Source organism: Chanodichthys erythropterus, chromosome 17, assembly GCF_024489055.1.
Source record: "Chanodichthys erythropterus isolate Z2021 chromosome 17, ASM2448905v1, whole genome shotgun sequence".
NCBI classification, from domain to species: domain Eukaryota; kingdom Metazoa; phylum Chordata; class Actinopteri; order Cypriniformes; family Xenocyprididae; genus Chanodichthys; species Chanodichthys erythropterus.
Window position 1 is genome coordinate 1,631,707 of NC_090237.1, and position 24,258 is coordinate 1,655,964.

The 24,258-nt window shown below is 36.2% G+C and overlaps 1 protein-coding gene across 1 annotated transcript; it reads left to right on the plus strand.

The window, feature by feature from the left end:
- The first annotated feature begins 23 nt into the window (after positions 1-23).
- Positions 24-3,648, plus strand: LOC137005165 (uncharacterized). Its single transcript, XM_067365974.1, has 4 exons — positions 24-30; positions 1,820-2,059; positions 2,269-2,417; positions 2,536-3,648. The coding sequence occupies exons 1-4, from the start codon at positions 24-26 to the stop codon at positions 3,646-3,648; spliced, it is 1,509 nt and encodes a 502-aa protein (XP_067222075.1).
- The last annotated feature ends 20,610 nt before the right edge of the window (positions 3,649-24,258 follow it).

Here is a 24,258-nt window from a genome sequence, read left to right on the forward strand (position 1 = left end):
CAAGAATCATCACAAAAGCAGGAATGTGCGGTGAGGTTACTGACCCCGAGTAGGTTATTAAAAGTTTTCCTAACCTTTCGTGCGAGTCCAAAGAAAAGTAAACCTCATCCAATATAAACAAGCTCCTGAAAATAAAGACCAAATCCTTGATCTCTGCCATGTATTTCTTGTTATACCATCAACAACAATTTTTTCCCCACAATACGGTTTTTCATACGGACAAAATCCTCTCTCCGATACCTCATAATCAAGGTCCGTGGAAATTTCAGAGTAATAGCTTAGTGCGCTCTGGACCAATTCTCAGCCGAAGTAACACTCCGGAAAATTAGACAGTTGTAGGAGTGACTTAATTGTCCTATAAATTGTGGCAATAAACCTGAAGGGATGTGGAGAAATAAAACGGCCTTTGATCTACATCCATCAGGTTTTGATCTGGTTTGATGGCTCCCGTGTGCTGCGGCAGACACTCGTGCTCTTTGATCCCCATTTAGCCGTATTGATTTCTCAGCTCAGAGATTTGGCTCTGCACTGAAAGGGTGGGAGAAAATATATAAAAAAGAAAACATAAAAATGCTCACTGGGAAATAACCGCAAAATCCCCGATGGACCTGCACATCTGGCATTTCTCCATGACACTACATCCACTCTCCTCTCTGCAATCTCTCCATCTTAGCTGTGTTTATCAACTTAAACCGGACCTAACAACACATTTCCCAAGCTGTCCATCCCGAGTAACGTCTCACAAATGACACAATGTTTGCGGCTCTTATTTATCTGCTTAATTTATCAGATAGACAGACAGACGGACAGACAGACAATAAAAACTGATACTAAAAAGTTTGCTGCACAGCATCAGCAAATTACATTTAAAAATCTTCTGGCATGCATTAGTGGAAATGTCACTATGAAAGTTCATTATTTAACAGCTTCATAGGTTTTGACGTGCAGAAGTCTTGACAATATCTAACCTTCAGTACAACATCCTTCCGAAAGCTCTGACAGTATGCAGCAACCATGAGAAATTAAGCCATGAAAATGATTCTGAACTCATACTAATAGGGTGACATGCACATTTGATGCAGTGGAAAAAAAACAGACCTCATATGCTTTGTTCCATTTAACTCGACTCAACGCAACTCAACACCGCACAACTTAACTCTAAACTCAACACAGCTCAGCTCAGCTCAACTCATCTCATCTCATCTCATCTCATCTCATCTCATCTCATCTCATCTCATCTCATCTCATCTCATCTCATCTCATCTCAACTCATCTCATCTCATCTCAACTCAATGCAGCTCAACTTAAAAACTCAACACAACACAACACAACTCAACACAGCTCAACACAACACAGCTCAACTCAACAGTTCAACTTAGTGCTCAAAACAACTCAACTTTACACAACTCTACACAACTCAACACGACTCATCTCAACTCAATGCAGCTCAACTTAACAACTCAACACAACTCTAAACTCAACACAGCTCAATTCAACTCAAAACAACTCATCTCAACTCAATGCAGCTCAACTTAACAACTCAACACAGCTCAGCTCAACTCAACTCAACACAACACAGCTCAACTCAACACAGCTCAGCTCAACTCTCAACTCAACACAACACAGCTCAACTCAACAGTTCAACTTAATGCTCAGAACAACTCAACTTTACACAACTCTACACAACTCAACACGACTCATCTCAACTCAATGCAGCTCAACTTAACAACTCAACACAACTCTAAACTCAACACAGCTCAATTCAACTCAAAACAACTCATCTCAACTCAATGCAGCTCAACTTAACAACTCAACACAGCTCAACTCAACACAGCTCAGCTCAACTCTCAACTCAACACAGCTCAGCTCAACTCAACTCAACACAACACAGCTCAACTCAACACAGCTCAGCTCAACTCTCAACTCAACACAACACAGCTCAACTCAACAGTTCAACTTAATGCTCAGAACAACTCAACTTTACACAACTCTACACAACTCAACACAACACAGCTCAACTCAACACAGCTCAGCTCAACTCTCAACTCAACACAACACAGCTCAACTCAACAGTTCAACTTAATGCTCAGAACAACTCAACTTTACACAACTCTACACAACTCAACATGACTCATCTCAACTCAATGCAGCTCAACTTAACAACTCAACACAACTCTAAACTCAACACAGCTCAATTCAACTCAAAACAACTCATCTCAACTCAATGCAGCTCAACTTAACAACTCAACACAACTCAACTCAACACAGCTCAGCTCAACTCAACTCAACACAACACAGCTCAACTCAACACAGCTCAGCTCAACTCTACACAACTCTACACAACTCAACACAACACAGCTCAACTCAACACAGCTCAGCTCAACTCTCAACTCAACACAACACAGCTCAACTCAACAGTTCAACTTAATGCTCAGAACAACTCAACTTTACACAACTCTACACAACTCAACATGACTCATCTCAACTCAATGCAGCTCAACTTAACAACTCAACACAACTCTAAACTCAACACAGCTCAATTCAACTCAAAACAACTCATCTCAACTCAATGCAGCTCAACTTAACAACTCAACACAACTCAACTCAACACAGCTCAGCTCAACTCAACTCAACACAACACAGCTCAACTCAACACAGCTCAGCTCAACTCTCAACTCAACACAACACAGCTCAACTCAACACAGCTCAGCTCAACTCAACACAACACAGCTCAACTCAACACAGCTCAGCTCAACTCTCAACTCAACACAACACAGCTCAACTCAACAGTTCAACTTAATGCTCAGAACAACTCAACTTTACACAACTCTACACAACTCAACACAACACAGCTCAACTCAACACAGCTCAGCTCAACTCTCAACTCAACTCAACACAACACAGCTCAACTCAACAGTTCAACTTAATGCTCAGAACAACTCAACTTTACACAACTCTACACAACTCAACACGACTCATCTCAACTCAATGCAGCTCAAATTAACAACTCAACATAACACAGCTCAACTCAACTCTCAACTTAACACAACACAACTTAACACAACACAACTCAACTTAACACAACACAACACAACTCAACTTAACTTAACACAACTCAACAACTCAACGCCACTCAACTCAACACAGCTCAACACAACACAACTAAACTTAACACAGCTCAACTCCACTCTCAACGCAACACAACTCAACAACTCAACACAACTCAACTCAACTCTCAACACAACACAACTCAACACAACGCAACTAAACTTAACACAGCTCAACTCCACTCTCAATGCAACACAACTCAACTCAACACAGCTCAACTCAACGCTCAAAACCACTCAACACAACTCAACTCTACACAACTCAACACAACTCATCTCAACTCAAAGCAACTCAGCTCAACTCAACTCTCAATTCAACACAACTCAAGTCAGCTCACAACCCAACTCTCAACTCAACACAACTCATCTCAACATAACTCAACACAGCTCAACTCAACACAACAAGTCAGCTCAAATTAACACAACTCAACACAACTCAACTCTCAACTCAACACAACTCATCTCATCTCAACACAGCTCAACTCAACACAACACAACTCAACTTAACACAACACAACTCAACACAACACAACTCAGATAGTTATAAAGTCCAGTACAGAAATCTATATTGATCTCTGATTTTGCCAATATGTATAATAAACATCTTGCGAACATGCTGGCACACAGTTAATGATTAATATGCACTTTTAAGCAAATAAATTGAGTCAAATTATCTATAATCTAACCCTAAACTTAATGTTGATGAGGAACAAATACATCATTTACATTGTTGGTTAATAGTTTGGTTTTAGTAAGAAATACATAAAAAAATAATTACATTTATTTAGCAAGGACACATTAAATTATTCAAAAGAGAGACAAGACATTAAAAACATTATAATGTTAATGTAAAGATTTATATTTCAAATAAATGCTCATTATTTGAACACTGATAATACTGAGAAATGTTTCTTGAGCAGCAAATCATCATATCAGAATGATTTCTGAAGGATCATGTGACACTGAAGACTGGAGTAATGATGCTGAAAATTCATCTTTGGTCACAGGAATAAATTACATTTTAACATATATTCAAATAGAAAACAGCTATTTTACATTGCAAAAATATTTCACAATTTTAACTGTATTTTTGATTAAATAAATGGTGAGCAGAAGATACTCATTTAAAGAACAAATATTCCTTGTATAGTCTCTGAATTAATATTCACAATTGCATGCATAATAATGATATACAAATGACAAAATGCTGTTTAAAATAGTTTAAGATGAAGTATGTATTTCATGTTTACCCACGCTACCTCTGGTAATTCATATGGCTGTTTTTTTCTTTCTGCTAATGAACATCTTCATTTGGTTAAATTAACAAATCTAATTACAAAACAAATGTGTGCATAACAGTGGTATCGATACTTGTGCTGAAGTTTCTGCAGTGCTCGTAAATGCTGGCGCTAATCAATAAGTCTAACTCCGTATGAGTCCGAGTTCAATAACGCCCTGATATGCCAGCGACTGAGGAATAATTGTGTGTGTATTCAAGTACTAACTGGGACACTGGCGGCTTTACTCTGTGGAGATTGTGTGGCGGAGCATTTCCTGTCTCTGCCTTGGAGGATTCGCTCGATTGATCTGCCGTATCTCCGGTAACAGAGAGAACAAAAAAAAAACAGCCCGAGAACTTTGTTTCCAAGGCAACTCTGCGGAAGAATGTAGGTCTTTGAATTCCATTAAGCTGCAGGAGAATTCGAGGTCTTGATGGAGATAGGACAGGTATTGAATATTTACAAGTACTTTAACCAGGCTTTTAAAGAGCGTGAAGAGCGGGCGAACACACGCAATGTCGCATGCAGATTCCAGAGCCATTTGTCTTGTGTAAAACACCAGCCATTAACTTCAAAGTGCGGCGGTGAGGTTCTAGAGAAGTGCATTATCACGTCGAGGGATGAGAACAATCCGCTTCTGTTCCTCTACACGAGCATCGTCTGATACGTCACATCACCTCCGGACTCTGTGATCAGTTAATAGATTTTCTTTGCTTTGACCAAAGCTGAGTCATTCCCGCTGTGCAGAACATCTTCATATAATGCCTGATAATACCTCAAAATTTGATCTAGTTCATTTTACCTTTAAACAAAAAGGTTTTGCATATGTGTTTTTTGTTGAGTATCATATTTGATATATCAGGTTTTTATGGCTCATACAGTCTGATATACTGAGGACATGGAGGAAAAAACAGCTTAATTTTATTCAGAGGCTCAATCTGAGCAAAAATATGCAATTTGGTGCAGATGCTGATATTTATGTGAAATTCTTAAGCTTGTAATGCAAATCAGTGAGATCTTTATAATAGTATAGCAGATACTTGTGCATATAAATATAAGTCATCGCTCTATATCTGCCAATAATACGTCTTAGTAAGATGCTATTTCAATGCTAAGTTTTATGATCAAAGATCTGCAATGCAATACAATGATGAACAAATAAACCTTCCTCAAAAGCATGAAGATCATATTTGATATTCATGATTTTCCTAAAAAAATATTTAATAATGTATGGATAATCAAGTAAACTGAAGCTGTTTCACTCCAGTTCATCATGAAATATAAAAGATATGTTTACTTGATGTAAATCAGTAAAGATTTCACACAAAAAGACTCATGAAGCACAAGCTGAAGGTGGATGTTTGTACAATTACACTAAAAATGACTTTTACTTGTTCAGAAAGTCTTAACTATCAATAAGACAACAAAAGCCTCAATTTCTTCTTTGAAAAGAAGTGAGAAATGAGTGAAAAAAGTGTTTTTATGGTAATCAACCATGCTGTTGACTGAGCTTAACTTGTACTGAACCCAGAATATTCCTTCAAAACTGCACAAGCTCTTTCTTGTCACTGTGTAAATACTGTAATAAATTGGCCGTGTTTGATCAAAGCAGATTTCTGAAAGCCTGCTGTACTGTTCACAGAAATACTTTCTTCAATTACAACACATACAACTCATACATTTTTAAATGTTACAGAGTTCAAATGGTTCAGCTGAACATGTATGGCTCAATTCATGAAACTTTCATCAGATCTGTTCTTGTAACTTACATTTCCTTAATCTCACCTTGACGCAATAGCATACAGATGTGTGATTAGTGGTAAATTTCTGTTTATTTCACACTTGAAGCACATCAGCCGGTGTGTTCACTTCTCCAAAACAACAATTAGACAAAAGCGAATGAACTTTTCTTGCCCTCTGTGTCATGAAGCTTTAAACTTTTGCGCAATTATTGATGTGTGTTGTGTTTGTGTGGTCTTTGAAACAGGGCTTTTATCATTGACTAAATCTAGGTCATGACATGGATTTTTTAAATTATACTTATAATACTTAATAAAGTTTTTGTGCACAAACAAACAAATATTTATGCGGAAAAGCTTTGTTTATAATGAGGAGGACGTTTTAAGCTCTGAAACTTGCAGGATGTTTTAATGGTACAAAGATCTCTTATATGCCAAAAGATATAGGCAAATGTGATTTCTCATGTCATGACCCCTTTCAAACATTTCTGTTATTTAAAATAAATCTGCCATAAAACAAAATATAAATATTAGTCAGAAAAAATAAACTAAACAAAAATTACAAAATGTTGAAGCACCTGAATGATTAAATGGAAATAAACTAAAACTAAATATCAATATAAAAAAATAATAAAATGACAAAAGCACATAAATAAATTACTAAAAATTGAACTTAAAGTAAGATGACAACTTAAAATATTAAAATAATAGCCTATTCAAAATATTAGTATAATGAATAATATAATAAACTATTAATATAAAGAAAATATACAAATTAATATAATTGAATATTTAAATATTATTTTAAATAATGGATATTAATAATAATGTAAATGTTAAATTACTAAAGTATGTTTAAATATTAAATTATTAAATATACTAATTCATATAATATAATAAATCTAAAATAACACTTATTTGAAAGTAAATGCAGCAGTGGTCAAAAGTATTTTTTAAATATTTTTGATATGAGCGAAGAACAAAACACTAAACTTGGTTAAGGCATTTATGTGACAATTATTAGGCAAAAAAACAAACTACAGCTACAGGTTTTAATTTACTATGCAAAAACATGCATAGAAAACCAAAGAGATCATAGGAAAAAGCATACATTGACTACAACATATTTTTTGTTGGTTTCGTAGCATGTGTTTATGAAAACCTGGATACAAATTATGTTTTCACAGCTTGTCATGTTTCATTGTGTTATCACAAATAAATCAGTAGACTCAACTATGCAACATGATTTCAAAATATTTGAATCATATTTGAATAAAGGCTTGAAGATTCCAATTCTCATAGGTCGGACTTCACTTTTGGCTGATACCGTCTGCTTAAAGCTCAAAAGACTCTCAAAAAACTCTATCTTTTGCCTATTTATGGGAAATATTGTCGCTGAACAATTTTTTACTCCAATTCACATGCTCTTGTAAACAGAGACTGTTTCTCTGGAGAATGTGCTTGTTTGTGTCCGAGTGTGGTCTAATAACTCATCAGTCATGGACTATTATGATGAGAAATTTAACGAGATGAATCACTCTCCGAACTGTAATGAGCATTTTAATAAGCTGCGGTTCTTATCCAGGCAACACTGCTGTGAGATTTAACACAAAGACGCTTTCACCAATCAAAACATCACAAATGACCTAACGGAGAACTCCCGATGCTTTTTCTTTGGCCAGACGTGATTATTCACGAGCCCCCCGCAGAAGTGACGGTATCCAAGGAGAGAACAAGCTCTTACCTCCTTCACAGCTCCGTTAATGAGCAGAACAATCGTTTCTCCACAGCGTTTTCTTTACTTGTGTTGGCCGCCGCCCGGTTTAACCGCATGGAGGAGAACAGCTTTGGTAGGCCATTTCAATCGGAAGCTCTTTGACTTTAAAAGTGCATTTCACACTGCATTATGGGTATTAAAACATGGCAGGACTATTATGCATTTTAAACCCTCGCTCTACAGAATGGCAGAATCATTTACAGTCCATATGCCAGCTGGTTTAGTTCATCCAAAAACGAAAAATCTGTCATTGTTTACCCATTTTGGAACACAAAAAAGGTGTGTTGTTGTCTTTTTGGTCCATATAAGTAAAGTAAATGTTGTTTGAACCCCGGTTTTCTTCGCAGAAGAAAGAAAGTCATACAGGTTTGCAACAATGTTAGGGTGAAGAAATGATGACATGCTGACATTTTTAGGTGAACTATCTCTTTAAATGGGTTGATATTTAGAACCATTTGCCATTTTTGTTCATACTTAGTGTTTCGATTTCATTTTGTCAATATAAAAAGCTTTGTTTATGGTAGATCCATTAACTTCGGTGTCAAAACCTCATGAACTTGACACACTCTCTGCTGAGGTTTTCTGCACAACAACAAGTATCAGTTCACAGAAAATAATACTAACCCAATCAGAAAAGCCAACAGTGAAGTAGCAATTCAGTTTTGCTGAAGATGTAGTAGCTGAATTTTACATCTAATCTCTACCGTAGTTGATTCTACTGGTGGACAAAACAACAACTTACAACCACCCAAGAACTAGGATCTAGATAGGCTGCAAGTCTCTAGTTTTACCAAGTTCTCACTAAAATCACAAAGTACTGCACACACAGATCAAACTCACACACAGTCAGACATCAGTACAAGGACAAATAAGACACTTTACAGCTCAACTAACACATTTATACTGAAGAATTAATGAGATTTAACAAATACACAGCTGCACATTTCTTCTGCTCAACCCTCCAGACATCACACACACCTCCATGAACATGACTGTAAACATGATGAAATGCTAGCAATTATAGAGAAATCATTAGTATTTGAGCTGAAGTCCTTGAAGGTTCAACTTTAAATATTTATTCTAAAACTGTTGCTTCTGTGTTCAAAAGTTAACCTTTGGGTTTACCTGTCAAGCATGACCTTTACAGTTATTTTCCATGAAAATCTACTGACTTTTACAGGAGTCCTCAGAGATGATTAGAGCTCAAGAGTCTGTAACTGAGCTGAACATCTCAAGAACATTCTTACTGTCACGATCACCATCAGTTCCTGGACTCCAATTCCCATAATCCTCCCTGCCAGTCACATGCTCACACTCCACACCAATCACCCTCTGCCACATCCAGCCTAGCTCATTCTCTGGACTATTTAAGACTTACACACACATCACCTCATCGTGAAGTCTTGTTTAACCTGTGTTGCAATTCTTAGCGTTTATATCCTGTCTGCCTGTCTGTTTCCGTTCCTGTCTGTTTCCGTTATCGACCCGTTGCTGCCTGCCTTTGACCCTTGCCTGGTATTCTGTTCTGTGAGTGATATCTGCCTGTCCTGACCATTGCCTGTATCCTGACTACGATTCTGCCTTTCCCTTGCTGTTCCTGTTTGACCCTATAATATTAAATGTTTCGAAAAGAAATAAATATTAAATATAAAATAAAAAATAATTTATATATATATATATATATCACATTTGAATGTAATAAATATCTATATTATTAATTATTATTATATATATTTTTTGCTGTGGTATCAGGAATCATGAATTTTTACAGGTATTGATATTATTTTGTAAAGTGTCATTTGTAAGAAGCTCTTTAATAGAGCGAGCTGCTATGACATTAGACCCGCGCGTCCGTGACACAGAGTGCTTCAGATCCGTCTGACTATTGACTAATGTTTGTTTGTTTGTGCTAAAATACAAAGGTTAAAGCTCCTGTTCCATGACTTCTGTCTTTTGCCTAAAGGAAGAGTTCACAAGCACACATGATGTAAACAAACATGAAGGAAGCCTGCTGTCCCCAGGCGCTTCCTGGAAGCTTTCACTAAATTCAGAGGTGTTTTCAGGATCTTTCTGCACTAGTTCGTCCTGTCACTGTTGATTAGAGATCAAAGTGATTCTCATGCTGACGTATATTGTTTTAAATTGTTTGTCAGTACACAGATTGACATACTGTAATATTACTGACTACATAAACTTGATTGAATTTGCTCTATCTTTGTGTTTAAGTGAACGCTCACTTGTTTTAAAGTCACATTAATGTGTCAAACTACAACACGTGCACCAACAGTCATTGCAAAACTGAATAAACAACTTCTACATTTTTAATATTTTATTCCATAAATATGAACATTTGATAAAGTCATATTCAAAATTTTTGTTTGATTTTGTTGACGTATTAGAGTTAAAGGTTTTTACTGACGGAATTTTGGAAATCACTTCATAAATGAGAAAATACTGTCAGCAGCTGGAAATAAAATCAAATAAAATCACCATGTTTTCAGGAATAAAATGTTGTATAAAATTTGATGAATTATATATGAACAAACCCCTCAGTAAAAACCTTCAGAATATAGATAGAAATAAAACTGTAAGTTTTGGTTCATGTAAGTGGTGCTGAAGTGGAGAAAAAACTCTTTAAATAGTGTATTGAGATTTAAATCTACAGATGCAAATAGATAAAGTGCAATAAAATAAACACTTAAAAGTGTATTTTGGATGTATTTAGTATTATTTGTATACTAGTATATTGTATTTGGATGTTTTAGTATTATTTATATACTATTATAGTTTGTATTCATATTTCTCAACAGGCAGAAGGAAAACAAAATACATTTTCACAACGTTTTTAAGTATAAAATGTTGAAAATATATTAGGCAAATGATATATGCACAAACCCCTCAGTAAAAACCTTCAGAATATAGATAGGAATAAAACTGTAAATTTTGGTGTATGCAAGTGCTGCTGAAGTGGAGAAAAAAAACGCACAGCCTTTTAAAATATGTATTGTAATTGAAATCCACAGATGCAAATTGATATAGTGCAAAAAAATAATCACTTAAAAGTGTATATTGGATGTTTTCTTTTCTCTAGTCTGAAACAATACGTAATGAAAAGAATAAATAGCCCAATAGCTCAAAATTGACCATGGTATGAAAAAATTATTTTGCCTGAAGTCATTTTTAAAGAAATCACTTTCATTGCATGCAGCATGGGCATTTTGTTTTGTGTTCCACAGCTGCACCGTTCCTATAAGAACGTGACAACACATTTAGACACAACCAAGAAAACCCCAGTGAATTGCTGCCCTGAACGTCCCTCATTTCTCACGGCCTGTGCTGATGATGTGCTTTTAGTGGATGTCAGCTCTCTTCCCATCAACCATCCAATCAATCGCTCAAACTAACCTTTGACAGCTGATTAATTGTTTTCACCTTAGTCCTCCTCCCAAAGAGATTAATAAGAAACCTAAGAAACAACTGCTGATTCTGTCAGATAAGACCAAAACCATCATCCAATCACAGGCCAGAGAAAAAAGATAACATCATGTGCAAGACGACTAGTGTGTCACTATGAATAAAGGAAAAGTTCATAGAAATTTACTCACTCTATTTACTCATACACTATTTACTTACTCCCATGTCATCCCAAACCTGACTTACAAAATAAAAACTATGCAAGGTGCTCTTTTTCAAATAATAATAGAAGTTTTAAGCTCTAAAAAGGAGACCACTTGTTTTGTGTGGAAGCGACTGAAATCTAAAGCATTATTCACTGATAATCATCCCCTGCAGTGCTGCTCATTTCTGTAAATGATGTCTGCTCTAATGTGTTTATGTGTTTGTAGATCTCTGAATGCCTGTGTGATCATATGATTACCCGTGTAACGGCACCCACTGAGTTCACTGTCAGAATCTGTGAGCATGTGATTATATGTGTCAAACAGCTGTTATCAGCACTGCATACATGCAAAACAGCATGCTGAATTATCTTTTCAAATATTCACAAATATTCAAATATTCTCTTTAGAACATTTACTAATCTAATCTGTAAAACTGGTCATTTAGAAATAATCATCCCTGTGATATTTGAATGTTAGTTAACATTATCATTATGAAAAGCATTTTCAGATCTTTATTATGTTTTAGATGTTTAGAGCAAAGTTTTTCGCATTAAATATTTGTAGAAATGATCATTTTCCATCCTCATTTCCACTCCCTGTCATAAACAAATTATTATCACACTTGCATCTATGGAATAAAGCACACTGATGAATCATTCACAAGCTATTCGCAAAGTAAACAGATTCTCATGTTGATCTTAAAATGTTTACAGTGATTCTTCTTCTTGCATTGATGCAACTGAATGTAAAAAGTTTGAGATTGTGAGTTAATGACTTTAGACATCAATCTATCTGTGTTTTGAACAGTTCAAACATCACTAAAAGCTGGTTTTAACTAATTATGGTGTGTTGTGACGAGCCTCTAAATCATTCCAGTGATGTTGGCAGTTTGTTTGGCTTGTTTTATTCCCTCTCACTGTTTATAAAGCAAATGTGTTCGGAGTTCATTAGTAGCAGATGCTGCCTGCTTAGTTTCACAATCTAAACTATAGATTTAGTTGGTTCTTGCGTGTCTCGTGATGAAATCTTTATGTCCAAACCAAAGTAGCACATCTAACAGTGGCATAACTGATTTAAGAGCAGTCTGTTGATCACAAAAAAAAAAAAAACATCATATGACTTCAGAAGACCTGGAGTATTGTGAAAGAGTCATGGACAACTGTCATGATACTCACACATGATGCTTTATTGCTTAATTTATTTGCTTAATTATTTATATAATTTTTTACCTCTAATACACCACTATGTCTAAATGCCCTGTGCATCCGGTTAGTGAGGTCAGAAAACACATTCTGATGCCGGAAGTGATGTCTCCCGCTTTGCTTCAATGAGTGCTAGACATCACTGCCATTGCCAGAGCGTGTTCAGACCTCACTAACCGGATAACTGTTGAGCCCTTAAACACTGTTAGCCCGGATAAGTTGAATTTACTTAATTTTTTTAGGGCAACCAGTTTCCTCAAATTTTTTAAGTAATGATTAAGTAATGTGAACTTAATAATTCAAGTTCATTTAACTTAAAATGTTTTGTAATATTAATTACTTTGTAGTTATTACAACTAGTATATTTAAGTTCAATGTACTAAGTAAGTTAACTTGCCACCAATCAAAATTCATCCATGCCTCCCATCATGCATTGCTGCATGAATAAATTATGAGCTGAATTGTCTTAGTAATTTTCTGTATTCTCACTATTTAAATTTTGCTGTTTTTCTGTGACTTTTTAGCAGCTTGTTTTCTAATGTTCAGAGTTGATCTGTTTATCAGAACATGTTGCTTGTCACCGTCGTTGAGATTCACAGGCTGATTCTAGATGTCTGTATGTGCCTAAAATATATATATATATATATATATATATATATTTTTTTTTTTGTGATAAGGACAACTTAAAAAAAAAAAATTATTATAGAAGTTGATCATCCGCTGTAGAATCACAGTGCTGCTGTAATCAATAATGTAAATCTAACTCAGAGATTGGACTCTAAATGAGTTCAGTGATTCAGATCAAATAATGATTATGTGAAAACATAACCAACACCACCTGATCATCTTTTAACTTTGCTTGTCTGGTTGGTTTTATTGCAGTTAAAACTGCCCAAACAAAATCTAATATTAAAAAGTTAAGGGTCAAGAGCTCAACTAAAACAAACCCTGACCCTCGATGATGGTAACTTAAAAATTGTGATTTTCTCCTTTAGTGAAAAACTATAAAAAGGTAAATGTTAGGAAAAAATGTCTGTAGAACAGCCAAAACAAATGTTCCAACTGCTCATCAACAGCTCCTTGAATTCACACACACCACGACAAAATGGCGTCATTACCTGCCGCAAACCAGTGTGTAGGAGGCGTGGTCAGGAGAAAAACTTCATAATTTAAGTGCATTTAACTTACATTTATTAACACATTCAAATACACCCACAAATTAGTAGAATTTACTTATATTTTATAAGTAATGCAACCAAACTTAAATATTTTAAGTATATTGTAATTATATTTTTAAGTAAATATAAAATCCGGGCTAAGAGTGAAGGAGCCGTGCCTTAAAAATGGATCATTTCAGAAAGAGGCTCAGAATGAGGATAAAAAATCTCTTAAATATATTTGTTTGTTTGTTTGTTTGTGTGTGCAAAAAAACTTTAGTCACATTATAAGTGAACCTCAAGGAAACAATTTTAAAAATCCATGATCCCTTTAAGTACTTATGTTCATTGATTAACCGTGTCAAACTAGCTCAGTCAATGAGGGAAATGTGTTCTGGGCTTTAATCTATTACATTTGATCCACCCCAATCCTGTAAGCACACGGTAAATATCAGGTGCTGTTGCGGATGTTTCTGTTTACACTGGTTTAGAACACCTCACACATCACCCATAATTCTGTACAAGTGACAGGTGACTTCTTGTGTTTAACACTGTATGAGATGTAGTGTTTATCTGCTTGTAAAAACACTTCTGCCTAATTAGTCCTTCAGATGCAGTCTTGTGTGTGACTTGCCTGTGATATTTGACTTAGTTTCTTGCCTTTCACTGGATCAGAGATTGACATCAGGGTTGTTTGCTCTGAGAGAAAACCGATCATCAGAACAAAAATAAGACAATTCAAACACAGCATGGCCTGCCAAACCGTCTGAAGGGGTAAAACTGCTGGAAATGGACAGACTAACTGAAAATGAAACCTCTCACCTGCTCAGATATCTTTTGTTCACTGCTGAATAAACATGAACTTGAAATGATGATCTGTGAGCCTGTTTGTAGCAGGTCAGTTAAATTAAAACTGAACTATGATGAAAGAAAAAAAAAAAGGCAAAAAGATTGGCATGCACATGATAAGACTTGTGAAAGTGTACATAAGATTGCAAGGAAATTCAATTTGCATGTGCAGGATAAGCTTTATAAAGTTTGAATCCATTTTCAAGTGTATGAAATAAAGATTTGCAGGTTTTAGCTACGATTTGCAGGCGAAAACAATATTGTCAAGAAGTGCAAAATGGATTGACTACATAACTCACATATTACTATATGCTTTTGCCAGTTTAGTTTTGCCTGTCTGCAGTCTTTGCCAGTGCAAGTGCAACCAAACTAGGCATATTATGCATACAGTGATGCATTTTCCCAGAGATGATCCTCTACTTTCTGCCAAACTACCTACAGTTAACCAGGACGCTTGGAGTTAATCTTACACAGAGCAGAAAGGAGGCGCCCCCCGTCTGTTGTGATCTGTCTTTAGTTGGCATCCTGCAGTGTTTTGATGAGGAATCTGACTGGCTCTGGGCCCTGAACAGCAGATTGAACTGACTCAGGACGCCCGCGGCGTTAGCCCAATGCTAATGATAGCAACAGAGTACAGGAGAGTTAGCTGAACGTCACAGCAACGGAATGGAGGCTTCTGGAAACAAAATGAAAATAACAACACATCCATTTAAAAGTGCCTGCAGTGAAGAGAAAGAGAAAAAAACCCCACAGCATCCTGCAGTGATAACTGGTGCTCCAGATGCAATCAGACTCGATTTGAACACACTGCACTTAAAACCTCAACAACAGCTTAAAATAGCACAGCAAAACACATAACCTCTGTGTGACTAAAAGAATCCACCATAAATATATTAGTGTTTGTATCCTGCAGCTACAGATGGTTTCATTAAGGTTTCATGGTATGACAACAAAACATTATGCCATACAACATAATGATAAATCCTGAAATAACCTTCACTGTTAAATAAGCTGGTCAACCACATTAAGTTGTCATTTTGAAGTATGCTCAACAAGCTCCAAAACAGTCGTTTTTAATTGTTTAATTGTCGTTTCATCACATTAAGGTTGAACCTCTGCAGTCACGTTGACTATTTCTAACAATGTTTGTACTACTTTTCTGGAACTTAAATGTGGTAATTTCGTTGCTTTCAATGGAGGATTAAAAAAAAAAAAACTCTCGGATTTCATCAAAATATCTTAATTTGTGTTCCGAAGATGAACAAAGGTCTTGTGGGTTTGTAATGACATGAGGGTGAGTAATTAATGACAGAAATGTAATTTTTGGGTGAAATAACCCTTTAATGCAATGCAATATAGGGATGAGATGTCAGTCAGCTGAATGTGTCGGTCAGCTTCAGTCATCTCGCATGATGTCTTTTTCCTTGAATAAACTGATTTTTTTTTCATTATGATACTGAATATTATTAATTTGGGTGTTGAAATATGTTCTTATAAAGTCTGTTCTGTTTTAGTCTGTTCATTGGCATGAGAAAAAATAAGCAAAATATAGTCAAATTAGTTTTTTTAATGCAAATTATTAAATATGTTTATTTATTTTTTATTTTAACTGTTAAAGCTGTATAATTGTTGAGCTGTCATTCTTTTCTGCAGTTTTTCACTCACATACACATTGTTTTAACTCCTGCCTATATTTTTGTGCATTCCTGGGTTTTCTTGCGTATTAATAAATGTTCACCTTTTGATTATTACCATTGCCTGTGATGTTACTCATAAGTAATTATGTGTGTGATTTTAATTTTCAACGTATTTTGGGTATATGTTAAGCCAGCAATATAGTAAATCTCTTCTTGAAACTCACTTGTTTTATTTAGCCTTTAATACTTGTTAATAATTGCTTTTTTATGTTTCTATTATTAATTTTATTATTACTATTGTTGTTTTATCTCATTTTATCTCATTCATGTGCAGCACTTTGGTCAGTCCTGTGGCTGTTTTAAAGGTGCTTCAAAAATAAATAAACTTAAACTTAAACTTAATTATTAAACAAAATTTGAGTTCAATAAAACAACCCAACAACCCAAACTGGGTTGTTTTTAACTCAGTATTTTAGAACAAGCTTATCGATCACCAAAACCAGATCTGACCATTTAATGACCAACCTTAACCAGTTAGAAACCAGTTAATCCCAGATATTAACACCTCAAGTGATCAATGATTACAATGTACAGTATATAGTGGCTGAAAACAGTCTTACATGAACACTTGCGATTAAAAGAGTTGCTGGTTTAGGCTGGATTGTTTGTGATGAACCTACACCAGTTTGGCTGGCAGCTCATTACCTCATCTACTAGCAGACTACTTCTAGAGGTGATATAAACCTTTTCATACGCTGTGCTGATTTTGCAATGTACAGAACTGCTGCTGACTTCAGCTTGACATACAGTGAAGCACAGAGACAGATGCAAACATCAAAGGACACACTGGTTCTGGACAAATTATCAATGCTATTTTTACTCCTCTGAGGACATGTTCACCACGGCTCTCCTTGAAGCCTTTCCATCAACGTGTTGTAAAACTAACGAGATACTTTCGAAGAAGGAGGCGCTCAGGCCTGCCAGTTTCTCCGTCTTATCGCAGTGAATTTAATTCGTTCGGTCTGGTGGTGACAGCGAGCCGTCCCTCTGTCTCATTTATACGGGCGCTCTCACAGCAGACGAGATGTGCTGCCACACACACCCACACACACTTCCACTGCGCACTGATTCTCTGCTGCCGCTCCTGCAAGGTGGGAGAATGTGGCGACTAATAGGACTGGACTGCGGTGTGTGTGTGTGTGTGTGTGTGTGTGTGTGTGTGTGTGTGTGTGTGTGTGTGTATACAGGGATGAACATACTTGTTTGTTAGTGGTGTTTGCTATGGCAAGCACAATATTTCCTGTATAATGCTGCTTTTCCACCTCTGCTTTCCCCCAATTATTAGTCTCAACTACAATCTAAACAATACAATACTGTTTCTGTAACACATTTCAATGCCTTTTATATTCACACAATGTTGGCTAAAAAAAGCTCTGCTGTGGATGTTGAACTGGACCTACAGTTACATACAAACCACCAGATTTCATAATGTGGTCAACAGAACAGAGTTACTGAATATGAATTGAGTTTGAATTGAGAATTGCAATTCAAATTTCAGTGTAACAAAGTAGAAAAAAAACATTTATTGAAATTAACAGTAATTAAGACATATAGATACATATATAGTTCATATAGAAAGATGGATGGATGGAATGACAGATAAAGATAAAGAACAATAACATTAGATAGAATGATAGATAGATAGATAGATAGATAGATAGATAGATAGATAGATAGATAGATAGATAGATAGATAGATAGATAGATAGATAGATAGATAGATAGATAGATAGATGATAGATAGACAGAGATAGATAGATACAGAACGATAGAACAATAGAGCGATAGATAGACAGACAGAGCGATAGAACGATAGAATGATAGATAGAACGATAGATAGATAGATAGAACAATAGATATAGATAGATAGATAGATAGATAGATAGATAGATAGATAGATAGATAGATAGATAGATAGATACAGAACGATAGAACGATAGAATGATAGAACAATAGATATAGATAGATAGATAGATAGAACGATAGATACAGAATGATAGAACAATAGAGTGATAGAACGATAGACAGAACGATAGAACGATAGAACGATAGATAGATAGATAGATACAGAATGATAGAACAATAGAGCGATAGAACGATAGAACGATAGAATGATAGATAGATAGAACGATAGATAGAACGATAGATAGATAGATAGAACGATAGAACGATAGAACGATAGAACGATAGATAGATAGATAGATAGATAGATAGATAGATAGAACGATAGAACGATAGAACGATAGATAGATAGATAGATAGATAGATAGATAGATAGATAGATAGATAGATAGATAGATAGATAGATAGATAGATAGATAGATAGATAGAACGACAGACAGACAGAATAACAGGCAGATAGATAGATAGATAGATAGATAGATAGATAGATAGATAGATAGATAGATAGATGATAGATAGATAGATAGATAGAACGACAGACAGACAGAATAACAGTCAGATAGATAGATAGATAGATAGATAGATAGATAGATAGATAGATAGATAGATAGATAGATAGATAGATAGATAGAACGACAGACAGACAGAATAACAGGCAGATAGATAGATAGATAGATAGATAGATAGATAGATAGATAGATAGATAGATAGATAGATAGATAGATAGATAGATAGATAGATAGATAGATAGATAGATAGAACGACAGACAGACAGAATAACAGGCAGATAGATAGATAGATAGATAGATAGATAGATAGATAGATAGATAGATAGATAGATAGATAGATAGATAGATAGATAGATAGATAGATAGATAGATAGATAAACTCTAATGAAAAATAAAATAAATCTCTAATGAATAAACTGGAAAACAGGAAGTGAAAGAACACAGTTGCTCCCATTCCAATTAACAGCTCCTCTCTTCCTAGAGCTTCAGGTAACTTCATTTGTTCAAGTCCAAATTGTGTGTTTCATATTGTCATGAAGGTGTGGAGAGCTGCTGGACCGCACTGAACTGAACACCAAACCATGATGAGCTGGACTACATAGGCAGCTGCTTTCTAAGACAACTTAAATGGAACTGATTTGAAACACCTCCACAAGCCACACAAATCGTGCTCCTCACTTCTGGGATTGACATCTCTCAACGGGATACATGCAGCTCCGTTTCAGCCAAATGAAGGAATCTTAATGCAACCAACCTGTTTCTCCCAAAGTCCAAACACTAAAGGTGACTAGACTAAACTTTGGGAGCTGCCTTGGAGCACATGTATGATGTCTTAAACTGCTGCCAAGCTAGAAAACTCAAACAGCACATCCTCAGGAGGAGCAGCTGTCCTGGACTGTGACTCATGCGAGTCATTGAGAGCAACAAGGATGCTTCAACTATAATCAGCGGCACACAGGATTATGTGGTTGGTGTTTAGTGAGTCAGGCCAGGACCCAGAATGCCCTCACACCAGTCTATCCCGATTAAAGCCCGAGAACGACCATGACGGATGACCCCAGGGTGACTAGAGGGGGGCCTGCGACCTCACAACAACCGGGAGACTCAGAATGTTAATTTCTGCAGCCGGTTCTGTGATTATAAGAAGTTCAGGTTTAAACGCAACATGAGCTGTAAATCATTTCAACTCATGCATCAGTTTAAAACAATACGCTAAAAAATGGAAGCCTGGAAAGGTAGATTCCCATGGTTTTGAATGTATAATCATGAAGCCTGAAAAAACAAGTCCTGAATGCAAACGCTCCTAGCTACAAGCTCAATTTCACGTTTTGCATTTCAAAATATGTCAGAATGTGATTCATAATGTGCCGCAAGGGAGTTATGGTGGGAATTAGCATATACTGTCTTCTTCTACAGTCAGTTTCAGGTCAATTACTGACAGCCAAAGACATTTGAAGGAAACTTCAATACTGAGCGCAGCACTGCAGGAAAACATTTTAAAGGGGTACACTGTATAAAAATGTTTTTTTATTTTTGAAGCTGTAAATAAAACAATTTTTTTTTTTTTTTTTCGTTCAAAAATGAACATTCTGTCATTCAAAACCTTCATGACCTTTTTTCTTTTGTATGGAGACATGCAGGGGAAAAAAGGAATTTGTGTGCACAATTTACTGATTCATTCCCTAAATTTGTTAATTTGTGTGCACTAGGGGTGTAACGGTACACGTATTCGAACCGTTTCGGTACAGGGTTGTCGGTTCGGTGCACGTGTGTACCAAAGCTTTACATTGCAATATTGTAGCCTAACCACCATTAACCACCACTAATCGCAATAAGCTCTGCGTTTTGTTACTTTCAATAAGAAACAAAGTGTCATCCTTCAAATTCTGTCAATGAAATCACAACAGAAAATGACGAGCTTTGATGCGGCGTGACAGATCACTGTACAGGAGTGAACGCGATCATCTCTTCCTCTTTAATACTAGCTACTGAATAAAAATGAATGAACATCTGGAGGTATGTTGAAAGATACAGTACAACTTACTGAAACAGTCATATCTCTCAGTGAATTGCTCAGTGTTTCAACGGCGGAAAGGCTTCAATGAAAGCTTGTAAACAATATGTCATGTAGCATTTACCTCAGAAAAGCCATTCAGTGTCCAAAGTTTGCTAGAGAAATGAACTTTTTCGCTTAATATATGCACTGTATTAGCCTATAATCATTTTATTTTATTTAACCTTTTAGTGATGTCCTGATTAGGCTATTTAATGTATGTTTAAATAAATCTGTTGTGAAAATGACAGCCACTGTGTAGAAATGATTATATTTTAACAACGAATTGGAGTAAAAACATTTAGAAGTTAATGCAAAACTGCCCTATAGGTGCAGCTTACATGTTTGCATACAATTTGTTATTTGAGTGTTTAGTCTAAAAATAAAAAGCGATTTTTGTGGGCTCAGTTGTCAACCTTTTATATTATAGTAGCATAATGTTCAAGAAAGGGCTCCCTACATAGTTTATAACATTAGCAGAGATAATTTTTGTGTCCTTAAGAAACTTTTATACTTTAACTGTTATAATATAATGTAATATATTTAAAGACAAAAACACAATTTGTTCAGAATACCACTGTTTAATAAAAAACGCTATTTTATGTTTAGTTTTCTCCCCACCTGCTGTACCGAAAACCTTACAGAAACCGTGACTTCAAAACCGAGGCATGTACCAAAACGTGAGTTTTGTGTACCGTTACACCCCTAATGCGCACGATTTACTATTTTGTTCCCTCGATTTGCTAATTTGTACACACAATTTACTATTTTGTTCCCTGGATTTGCTCAATTGTGCACATAATTTACTGATTCATTCCCTCGATTTTGCTAAATCGTGTACACAAATTACTTATTCGTTCCCTCGCTTTGCTAAATCATGCACACAATTTACTGATTGGCTCCCTCGATTTACTTAATCATGTGCACGAATTACTGATTCGTTCCCTCGATTTTCTAAATTGTGTACATGATTTACTAATTTGTAAATCATACACATGATTTAGCAAATCGAGGGAATGAATTAGTAAATCGTTTGAACAATTTAGCCGTACTTCTGTAAAACGAACAACATAAGAAATTACATTTTTGGGTGAACTATCCCTTTAAGTTTGTCCCTTAAAACCTAACAACTATCATTAAAGTCTGAAAAAATTAACACACACACACACACACACACACACACACACAAAAATAACTAAAACCAGTTACTTTTACTTCATTATCAGAAAGCCACAAGGACGAGATGTGATGTAACTACTCATAAAGTACTGTTTACACGGCGCTCACTCCAGCCCACAGGAATTACATCACTAACACATAACCAGACGCTCATCCATCTAGAAAAGCAGCTCCGCCTCCTTTCTGTATTTGTGCAATTTCCTCCGCTACATTTTCTGAGATTTGCTGTCATTGATGTCAGAGCTGTAATTAGGAGGAGTCGACAGCTGGTGAAGGAGACTGTAATCATCCATGAGTCGGTGAACATGGACTCACTGCACATTTAACACATTTGTTTTGGGTTAGTTAGCACATGACATTTGGAAAGTGAGCCGGACCACCACCTAAACATACAGAGTCAGCATTAACGCCAGCATGATGAAATACCGCAGCAAGACTCAGCAATAGTGTGAAATAAAACCCGTTAAATGACACCAAGAAGTGAGACATCTCTAATGATGTTGGGTTTGGGTTTCTGAAGCACTTGAGCGCTTCTGAGGGAACATTCGGCCGTGTGACAAGCAAACGCACTTCATCTGGACTGTGAACACTGATCGCAGGATTTGAAAAGAAGCTAAATGACTTAAATCAATATGAAATGGCATTCGTAACCCGTTTGACCTCTGCAATCTGACATATTTCAGAGTGAAACAGACTATTCAACAAGAGAAAATTGAAGGCCGATACTTAATTTTATCCACTGGGACCTGATAAGATGGTGAAAAGTGTCTCTATATGGCATGATGTTGGATGAGAGCAAAAAAAAACAAAAACACCAAATCAGCATATTAGAATGATTTATGAAGGATCATGTGACAGTGCTTTGAAAAAATAGAAAAGCTTCTTTTTGTGCTAAGATTTCCCATGTGGTGTTATTGATCCAGCTCTGGGTTTTTTTGGCCATCTGTGTGTTTACATGACCGTCTGCCAGCCCACCTGCCCACAAGACATGACATGTGCTTCAGTCACCTGTGCCCCTGCGTGAACCGCACAGGAAACCCCTCCGTCACCTGTGACAGATTGACATCTCTACTCATGCTTTATTTTGTAGGGACATGCTGTGGATTGTATCACCAGAAGCCCTTGTGAAATATTTATAACTATCAAAATCAATGTTTAAAATGAGAGCTTTTCAAGGCCAGTCTATTGACAGGTTAGGGACACAACAGCTCTGCTCCAAACCCAAAGCAGATACCTTCAAGAAAAGAAGTCTGGTATGATTTGGGACGCTGGCAGCACATAATAACGGCAACTCAAATAGCAAATGAGAGACTTGACTTATCATTAAGTTAAAGGTGAAGTATGCACTTTCTGTGGCAATAGTGGCATCTAGCAGAATGACAAATGCCCCGCCTCCCTCAAATCAAACATCACAATCACTGCTCTTACGGTGCTTGTGAAGGCATGTCTCAACGGGTAAAAGTAGCTTCTTTCAGTAAAAGGTCCAACATATTAGCAAACACTTTTATCTGTGAAGCTATGTGTCATGAGTTCGGCCAACGCTGTGTAGAGCGACTGCGAGCGTCTCACTTATAATAAACCCGTCCAGCGTATCTGCAGCAGGAGCATTCTTTGAGTTTGTCTACACAGGACAAGTCAAAGAAAACAATATAAACTGGAACATTTGTCTTTCTGAATGGGTGTATGATGATGCTGTATTGAAGCGATCATTGTAGCGTGTAGCTTCTCAATGCCCCGTTAGCTTTGACGTGTTCATGACCCGTTTAATCTTTGACGGTGTAAATGCACTGAATTTGGTTGAGCTGGAAGGCGATTGACAGATCTGCAGTGTTTTAATGGTGTCTGGGAGGCTCAATGTTTACACTTTTGGGAGAGATAAACCCATGCATGGCATATTAATAGTAGTCAATGAACCGAATGCAACATTTTTTGATCCTGAGACTTTCACAGAATATGTAATTTTTCAATATTTAGATCACTGCTATTATTGATTGCTAGCAGGATGTGAAGAGAGTTTCAACCACTCTAACAAAGTGCTTATGAAAAACTTTGCCTACCCTAGCTTTAATGAGCAAATCAGTAGGTGATAATTAGTCATTTTTCTCATGCACAGTTAATTCTGATTGACTAATGAAGATGAAGGATTTGAAACTGTGACCCCTACAGGGCCAGACAGAAAGAGCTCTG

What these genes read in the sequence shown, in the direction of transcription:
- LOC137005165 (XM_067365974.1), top strand. An exon ending in TCTCAACTCAACACAACACA is followed by an intron (nt 2,060 to 2,268) that starts GCTCAACTCAAC and finishes AACTCAACACAG; the next exon opens with CTCAGCTCAACTCAACTCAA. An exon ending in CAACACAGCTCAACTCAACA is followed by an intron (nt 2,418 to 2,535) that starts GTTCAACTTAAT and finishes AACTCAACACAG; the next exon opens with CTCAATTCAACTCAAAACAA.